The 9219-nt window shown below is 37.7% G+C and overlaps 1 protein-coding gene across 1 annotated transcript; it reads left to right on the top strand.

Moving 5' to 3' along the window:
- Window positions 1–4019: 4019 nt before the first annotated feature.
- LOC149234841 (putative disease resistance protein At1g61300) lies at window positions 4020–7027 on the top strand. Its single transcript, XM_089461251.1, has one exon. The coding sequence runs from the start codon at window positions 4112–4114 to the stop codon at window positions 6977–6979; it is 2868 nt and encodes a 955-aa protein (XP_089317377.1). The 5' UTR covers window positions 4020–4111; the 3' UTR covers window positions 6980–7027.
- The last annotated feature ends 2192 nt before the right edge of the window (window positions 7028–9219 follow it).

The raw sequence follows: 9219 nt of genomic DNA, 5'->3' as shown, positions 1-9219 counted from the left end.
GTACAACTTATTTCCCAAAGTAACAATAACAACATGGGCCTTGATTCATACACAGCATGTCACTTCCACAAGTATGGTTGTCCTAATAATACATCACAAACTTCAAGGGGAGCAATGTCACATAATACCTCATCTATGAAGGGCTTGATGTTGTATGGAAGGCGACACTGCTAGCTCACGCGAAGATCTTGTCCTTGGTGAAGCCACCCGATGGTGTACGGTTGTGGATGTGTTGTGGTCGGTAAGCCCAGTTGCTTCATGACATCTCCCAAAATGAGTTTCTTTTGGCTCCCACTGGATCTTTGTGGTAGCAACGATGGCATTGGGTTCCACATCGATAATATGCTTCCCTTTGTCATTCCCCTTGTCGGGTTCTGACTCAGAGTCGGAACATGCATCTGATTTTGAAACCTTTAGCTCGGCCACCAGTGACTGCTTAGCCGACACTCACTTGTGTTGTGAATGGAGCTCTTATGGAACTCACACCACTCTCATGTGTCTTTTTTTGGCTTTGCGATGCTATTATTTACTTGCAGCTTTGGTAGGTTGTATTGGGCCGCCCTGCCTTGGCTTTGTCCTTTGTTCTACGGTTTGGGGGCACCTTTCCCTTACTTCGGATTCACAGATCCAAAGTCTCGCTTCTTCTGTTTAAACTTTTTCTTGACCTTGACAACATATCGGTATGCCGTGCTGAGCGAGGAAATGTTCAGGAATTTTTTTTCTTCCTGGATGTACTTGTGCAGGCAGCCGCGGTATTTGAGTACCAAATGTTGCTCCGTATCCTTGATACCCAACTTTGTGCGAAGGGTATGGAAAATATTGGTAAACTCTGGCATGTCTTGGTCCCTTTCCTGTCGCAGCGTGGTCCACTTTATGTATTGATCCTCATAGCTTCCGACAAGGTAGTACTTCTCCTTGATGGCATCCCAGAATGAATTCCAAGTGGGTGCGCCTGAAAATAGTAAGCCTGTACTTTCATCCTTCTGCTCGCAGTAGGTTTCCCACTAATCCTTGACGTGCGGGGCTGCTTTGAGAAGAGCGAAAATAATCTTCTCTCGACTAGAAAAATCATGAAAAGAAAAATAACCCTCTAGTAGATTTAACCATTTATCGACAACATCTATGTCTATCTGACCCTCGAATATGGGGATTTCAAAATTAACTTGTTCCTTAAATAATGTGGTGTTTCTAGAGTAGCTGTTAGAATCCGATGCATCCGCCCTAGGTAGCGCTGAAGGATCTGGGCAAAGTTGTCCATCATCATGTTCCTTTGTCGCTTGACGACTTCTTCGTGCAAGATTTTGATAAGATCTCCTGCCCCCTCATCTTTCTTTTCATCCTCCATGGGAGGCCGTCGGGATTTGCGAGGTTGGTCTTGCAAAGGTTCGACCAGTTTGAGCCCTAACTCCTTATATCCCAACCTTGTTGGGGACATGCAAAGAAAAACAGAGAAAAAAAAAGCAGACCACTTTGATACAGTTGATCTAGATTTAAACATGAACGCAACAAATTACAGAGATAACCATAAACACAGAGATGCAACGAAAATAATACTTCATTTCATTAATGTAAAACAATGAAATATTCTTACAAACAAGAATGGAAATAAACCAGCTAGGGCGATGGTAGCTTATCTCTGAGAAGAGATGTGGTGGCTACATGCCTCTGAACTGCCTTACAATGAGGCTCAAGGGCCTTTTTATTATTGAACAATAAGAGCAAACCCTAAACAACCAAAACCCTAACCCAAGGAGATGTAACACCAAGAGTTTATGGGCCCCGTTGGGATGAGTTGGACAACCAACTTCCCGAGGTCACAACTTGGTCATATTATCTCCGTTGGACGCACATGATGGCCCGTTGGAAAGATCTCTCCAAGGACTACGATAGAGAAGATGATTTTAAATTCACAAACACTGGCGGTAGATTTCCAAAAAAACGTCGTTTAAGGCCTCAAAACGACTCTGGAAGTTTAGGACCTAAAAAACTTCTAAAAATAGTAAATTGTGCTACAATTAAGGAAACTGAAAAATTGAAAGAAGCAAGTCAGGGCTGACTATAGTTGAGAGTGACACTACTTTAGCTGAGTGGAACAAAGGCTACGACCTTCACTTACTTCGATAAATGTAAATGAGTTTGGAACCGTGTTGTTATTTCCTTTGATTTGTTGCAGAAAATTGTTGAACCATCGCCAGAATGGCCAAGAGGAGCCATGACCCTGGTAAACACTTATTAGCCTCCATTGATACTCTCATATTCAACTCCACTGTTATTATAAATGGATGCTACAAGTAGTTTATAGCCGCTGTGAGAGCCGACTGAAAATGGTAGCTGGATTACAACCTTGGCTCTGCTAAGCGAATGCTCCGCTAAAAAGGAAAAAAAGGTAAGCACCCTGCCATCTAGACATATTTGGCGGCCCTGTACTATAGTCTCCTATCGCACAATGGTATATCTTTTACCAACTCAGCATTCTTTACTTGTACAATAACATACTACATGCTGCTAAAATAATAATAATAATGAAACAAGCACTAAAGGTAGTCGAGATCTGGAATAATCTTCGGCGTCGTGATATGGGGATACAGTTAGGCTTGTAAAAATATATCCATTTGAACCACCATAGACTTAGCAACAAGTGATAAGAAGCTTGATTTTCTGTAAAAAGTGAAGTCCAATTTAGTTAAATTTTGGATGTCCACTATGGTAAGTAGCATAAAATGTTGTGTATATATCGTTGGATTTAAATTGTTTTAATTTTAATATTTAACATTCACGCTGCATAATAGGGTAGTTAATAATTATTTAAAATTTAAAAATAATTTAAATTTTATAGGGGACAATTTTATTTCAAGACAAAACTCTTGCATTCGATCTCCAACAATAGGATCACATGGTTAGGAGATTGAGGTGCTCATGAAAATTTTTGGGAAAGTACAAAATGGTGGAGGGATGGGACGACTCATTCAATGCAAGCTTAAGTTCGACATAATTGCATTGTACCTATACTAATTTGTCCATTGTTGGGATGACGTCCACCCTTGAAACCTGTAGACGAGGATGCAACAACGGACTTATGTCACCTGAAAATTTTCAAGGAAAAGTATAATGTTAACTATACAAAAATGATATTTTAATTGTAAATTTTATTAATATAAAATTATGTGTTTTTATTATTTTTTATTCTAATTTAAATATATTTAAAATAAGCTAGAATAGCCTAATCTTTATTCAAATGTGACAGCTAACTAATACATATTTTTTAATATTTAATAATTATAGCTACTCTGTAACCTTTATTCAAATGTGACCGCTAACTAATCCATATTTTTTAATATTTAATAATTATACTAAATAATAGGGACACTAAGTATGCGTGTCATTTTTATTACCATTATTTGTTATTAAAAAATAACTCTTTGAATTATTTTACTTACATGTTTTTTTAATGCACAAACATCCAACACTTGTGTTACTCTCTATCATTATTGATGCCCAGCTGTGCAGGGTATGATAGTGTTGGGATATTTTAATATTGGAATAGCTTTAATTTTAATTTTCTGTGAAATAGTGATGTCCCGATATTTTGTTTACTATGTCATTATTGATGTCCAGTGGTGCAGGGTATGCTAGCGTTGGGATACTTTAATATTGGAATAATTTTAATTTTCTGTGAAATAGTGATGTGCTCGATATTTTCTTTCCCCATCCATTCAAGTAGCCCGATTGAATAAAAGGTCAAGCGAGTACAATGACGACAACGATGATGTGATAGTAATGGAATCAACTTTTTACAAAGTGAGTTTTGTACCTCGGGGCCCACGGCGCACTAACTTTTTTTTCTCTTACTGAGGACTGGGCACGTGTATGTTAAAATTAAATTTCATTTCATTTCACATTATTCCATTCTTTTCTTGTGAATGGATGCCCCACCATCAGAAACAACCCACGCTTCTTCCTATACCTATATCTATTCAATAATTCATGGATTCTGTATCGCAGCTCATCCAACCCACAGCGCTTGCTTCCTCTTTCGTCTCTGTTGTCTTGCGCCCTTTGTTTTCGTTCCAATCTTCACATATTTTCCATTCTCTCTCTGCCATTTGCTAACATGGCCATGGAGTATGGTACCGGATTAGCCACAAACGCCACTAATGCCATTATCGGTATCCTCTGGCAACAATTGAAGGATGTGAGAGAGTTGGGAAAGAACCTTCAACTTCTCAGCAATGAACTCGACCGTATGGACGAGTCGTTGCGCCATATTCAAACCCAATTCGAAGATCAACAAAAGAAGCTGCCGGAGTTGGTGGAAGGTTCTCTGGGAAGGATTAACAATGCCCTTGAAGAAGTCAAAACTCTCATCCAACGCGCCAACAGACAGCGAGAACGGTGTCGCGGTTGCTGCCTTTTTTTCAGCCCCAACATCCCCGCAGATATCAGAGAATGGAAGACCAGATTTGGTGAGATCTTCCAACAGCCTCATTCTGCTCTTTCAACAGTTGCTGATGCTGCACAGATTGTGGGGTTCGCACAGCCTCAAGCAGAGGCGCTCCTTCAACCTCTACCAGAATCCGGCTTCGTGGGGACTGGCATCGAAGTTGCTCAGAAGCAGCTGAGCGCATGGCTTAACGAACCTCATCCCTTGGCTCGTGTGGTTGGTGTGTGGGGGATGGCGGGTGTCGGCAAAACGGCATTACTCGAACTCATCTACAATGACTGCAAGAAGAAGGTGAGTGGTAGCTTTGATTTCGTCATTTGGTATACCATTTCTGAAAAGTATCAGATTCAAAGTCTCCAGGATACCATTGCCGAGTCCCTGAATTTAAAATTTGAGCCAAGTTCTACTATTGACCAGCGAAAAATGAAATTGTATGCATCTCTTGAAAATAAGAGGTTTCTACTTGTGCTGGACGATGCGTGGAATCCAATTGATTTGAATAAAGTTGGGATCAACTTTGGCCATGATAACGGCAGCAAACTCTTAATGTCGAGTCGCTACAGAGATGTAGTCGAACTAATGGCAGAAAAAGAGTACTGCATGATGATCCGACCCCTGTCCACAGAGGAAGGGTGGGAGCTGTTCCGGAGAAGAGCTTTTAGATGTGGGGCTGCTCCAGACAATAATCTAGAGGTTATTGCTAGAGAAGTTGCTGTGGAGTGTAAGGGGTTGCCCTTGGCAATAAATACAGTTGCTGCAACTATGGCTCGGAAAAAGACTGCTGATGAGTGGAGTCGCGCTTTAGTTTTGATGAAAAATGTAGATCCATCCTTCCCCTCCACTCACAGGACCATTGATGCAGAGCTCTATCAGCGGATACGATGGAGCTACAATGATTTGCCCGATAATCTGAAGATGTGTTTCTTATATTGTGCTGCCTTTCCCGAAGATGCACAGATTCATGTGGAGACGCTGGTGGAGATGTGGACAGCAGAAAGATTGGTGCCTCAAAAGGGGACAACTTACTTCATGGATGTTGGGCTGGAATACATAGAAGCACTGGTAGATAGGTGCTTGATTGAATATGCAGATGAGGAGAAGCGGTGTATAAAAGTTCATGATGTACTACGGGATATGGCAATCTATGTAGGCCAAGGAGAGCAGAACTGGTTATTTGAAGCAGGTCAAGGTCTGCAACATTTTCCATGTGAAGAAGAGACCAGGGATCGCAAAAGAATCTCCGTTCTCGGCAATGAAATTAGTGATCTGCCAACAGATTTGAAGTGTCCAACACTCGTCAGTTTAGTGTTGGCTGGAAACAGACGGTTGAAGGAAATTCCAGAGGGGTTTTTGGTAAACTCCATGTCTCTCAAGGTTCTGGATCTGTCGGACACCTCAATAGAAACATTACCAACAACAGTGGGGCAACTTACACAGCTTGAGTTTCTTAATCTGAGGGATTGTAACCAGTTAAAGCACTTGCCTGATAGCATATGCAACCTTTCACATCTTCAATTTTTGAATCTCGACAACTGTAAAAGTCTAGATTTTTTACCTGATAGGATAGGGGAGCTCAAAAATCTAAAACATCTCACAGTATGGCGTTCTAGTTCTGCCGAAGGTGTCAGGGTGATTCCACATCAAATCTCACAACTCACTTCATTGAACAAACTGGTGTTGCCTCGAAACTCAATTCCATTGAGTTTGGAGGATCTCACAGATCTGTCAAATCTGATCGAGTTGGATGTCGCAGTAAAGCCAGAAATAAAAGGGGGTTCAATGAGTACGTGGTCGAAGATGAGAAGTTTAAGGTTGAGCTTCCAGTGGGGCGAAGATGAAAATAGAGATGATGCGGCGCTAGATATCCTTCCACACAACATGCAGAGCATGAAGGAGTTGCAGAGACTTGAGTTAGAGAACTATCAAGGTGTAAGTCTACCAAATTGTATTTGTCAGTTTCAAAATTTGAAGTATTTGTATTTGATAAGGTGTATGAAATTAGAGGAGCTTCCAGCCTTGGAGATTGGGAGCGAGGCTGCACGTGACGGTTTTCCGAAGTTGGAGGAATTAAGTCTATGGTCCCTAGAGAGCTTAGAGAGTATAGTGTGCAATGCAAAAACAATGCCGCAACTGCACCACTTAAGAATGTCAGATTGCGGCAAGTTGAAGACATTGAGAATCGAGGAGCTCGCTGATTTAGAGAGAATAGGGATTTCCGTGTGCCCTCAGTTGGAGGTGTGCCCTCAGTTGGAGGTTGTTGAGATCAGCAGTCTTCCAATGTTAAGGAGATTGATTGTATCAGGTTTAGAGAAGGCAGAGAGTATTGCAAGACCATCGAGTGTATGGAATGAAGAAACAATGCCTAATCTGGAAGTTATAGAGATCACAGGGTGTCCATTGTTACGGAGAATGCCAAAAGAAATGGAGAAGCTGCCTAAGTTGAAGAAAATTGAAGGAGAGTCAGATTGGTGGGATGGAATAAGTTGGGAGAATGATGATGTAAAATCCAAACTCTCTCACCTTTTTAAGGGAATCTGAATCCCATGGTGAAGATGACGAAGATATTGAATTTGAAGAACATGAAGGAGGGTGAAGAAGATGATCCTGAAATGTAAATGTAATATAATTTTTTTATTATGTTGTAAGTGATGAATTTTGATGGAATGTATTTATAAAAATAATGATATTGATAATTTTTAAATTATGTATTATTTTTTTATTGAGATGACAGAGAAAAGTTATGTTATATGTTATATTATGTGATGAATTTTGATTCTCTCAAATTAAATAACAATAAAAATAAATTTAAAATATAAAAATAAAATTATTAATTAAAAACTACCTCAAAATACATAAAATTAAAAATGAAAATAAAATAAATAAATTAAATTATTAATTATTAGTTTATATCTATATATATATATATGAAAATGTTATTAAAGTTAATTAGTGTTTAAATAATTTACTAATTTCAATATTACTTTTTTAATATATAAATATATATTTATAAGATTGCAAATAATTTTAAATATTTTATATTATTTATTAAAAATACGAAATTAAATATTATAATAAAATGATGTTAAACTTTATATATTTATAATTTTGTAATAATTATATTTTGGTTTTTTTTATATATTATTATTAGTTACACACACTCACTCTCTCTCTCTCACACACACATATATATAAGTGTTCTATGAAGAGGTACAAAGTTTTCCTTACATATATCACTCAACAATTCATATAAAAAAATTAAAATGTAAATCAAACTACAACAAAAATAAGAATTAAAATTTATTTTTGCAACTTTTAATATATTAAAATTTATTAAAAAAATAAAAAGAATTACAATATACACTGTTTGAGAATTTATTTATATATTTATACACCCATTAAGATTATTATAAGAATAGTTAGGTTATGAAATTATGAAATTTATGGTTTATATTATAGAGAGAAAAATAAGGTAAGTGCAGAAGAAACAATGTTCATCTTCAATCTTCCTTATATCATAAAGTTTATAAAATAGTTCATCCAAATGTATTTTTGGGTTAGTTTACTAACTAGTTTTAGTGTAAAAATCATGAACATTAATTTTAAATTTGACCATGCTCAAAACATTGAAAACATGGCTAATTAATAAAAATGAAGTAACATGACTAATTAATAAAAATGAATTAACTAAAATAACAATAGTGGGTTTCAATGGGGCACACTAATAACAATATGGGGATAATAGGGGCACAATAATAACAATAAGGGATACAATGACAATAGTAATGGGGGAATCACTAGTATTATAGGGACCTAACATGCCCCTCTCCTTCAGAAAACCGTTGTCTTCAACTCTTGAGTAGTTCTGGATGCTTCTGTATAAAATTCTCATCCTCCCATGTCGAATCTTTAGCGGATAAGTTCTTCCACTTGATGATCCGTAATTGATCGATTTCGTAGTTTTCGAGTTCTTGTTTCTGTGATTGCTTCAGGTTTCAATATGATTTTTCCTTCCTCGTCAAGTTCTAGAAATATTGTTTGAACTGGGAGCTTGTCACCTATAACCTTATTTAAACATGAAACATTGAAAACTGGGTGCACTCGGGAAACTGCAGGAAGCTCCAATTTGTATGCCATAGTACCAATCTTTTGCAACACCTTGTACAAACCATAATACTTTGGTGATAATTTATTATCCTTCTTAGATTGCTTGAGGGAATTTTTTAATATGGTTGTAGCTGTAGGAATACCCAGTCACCTACATCAAAACTTATTTCGCTGCGATGTTGATCTGCCTGTTGTTTCATTCTATTCTGTGCCAACGTGAGGTTATCCTTTAAGAGTTGGAGAACTTGTTGTTGATGCTCGATGTGATGTTCCACTGCTTGAACCTTAGAATTTTCTCTTAAATATGATGTGATGGATGGTGGATGATATCCATAAAGTGCCATCAATGGGGTCATTTTTGCTGCAGTATGGAAGGAAGTGTTATACCACCATTCAGCCAGATGCAACCATTTGACCCATTGTGTATGTTTATCAGATACAAAGCAACAAAGATATCCTTCCAAACATTTGTTTACTATCTCAGTTTTCCCATCAGATTGAGGATGATAAGATAAGCTAGGAGCTAACTGAGTACTGAGATAAGAAAATAATTTTGTCCAAAAATTTCCAGTGAAAATGGGATCTCTGTCACTTACAATAATCTTTGGGTTTCCATGTAGATTTTTAATTGTTTCCATAAATGCAGTAGAAATTGTACTGGCTTTAAATGGATG

This window comes from Pinus tabuliformis, chromosome 8 (genome assembly GCF_031772625.1).
Source record: "Pinus tabuliformis cultivar Carrire ecotype Pingquan chromosome 8, CPIR1, whole genome shotgun sequence".
NCBI lineage: Eukaryota > Viridiplantae > Streptophyta > Pinopsida > Pinales > Pinaceae > Pinus > Pinus tabuliformis.
Note: the sequence above shows the minus strand (reverse complement) of the source record. Positions and strands in the feature narration are given on the sequence as shown.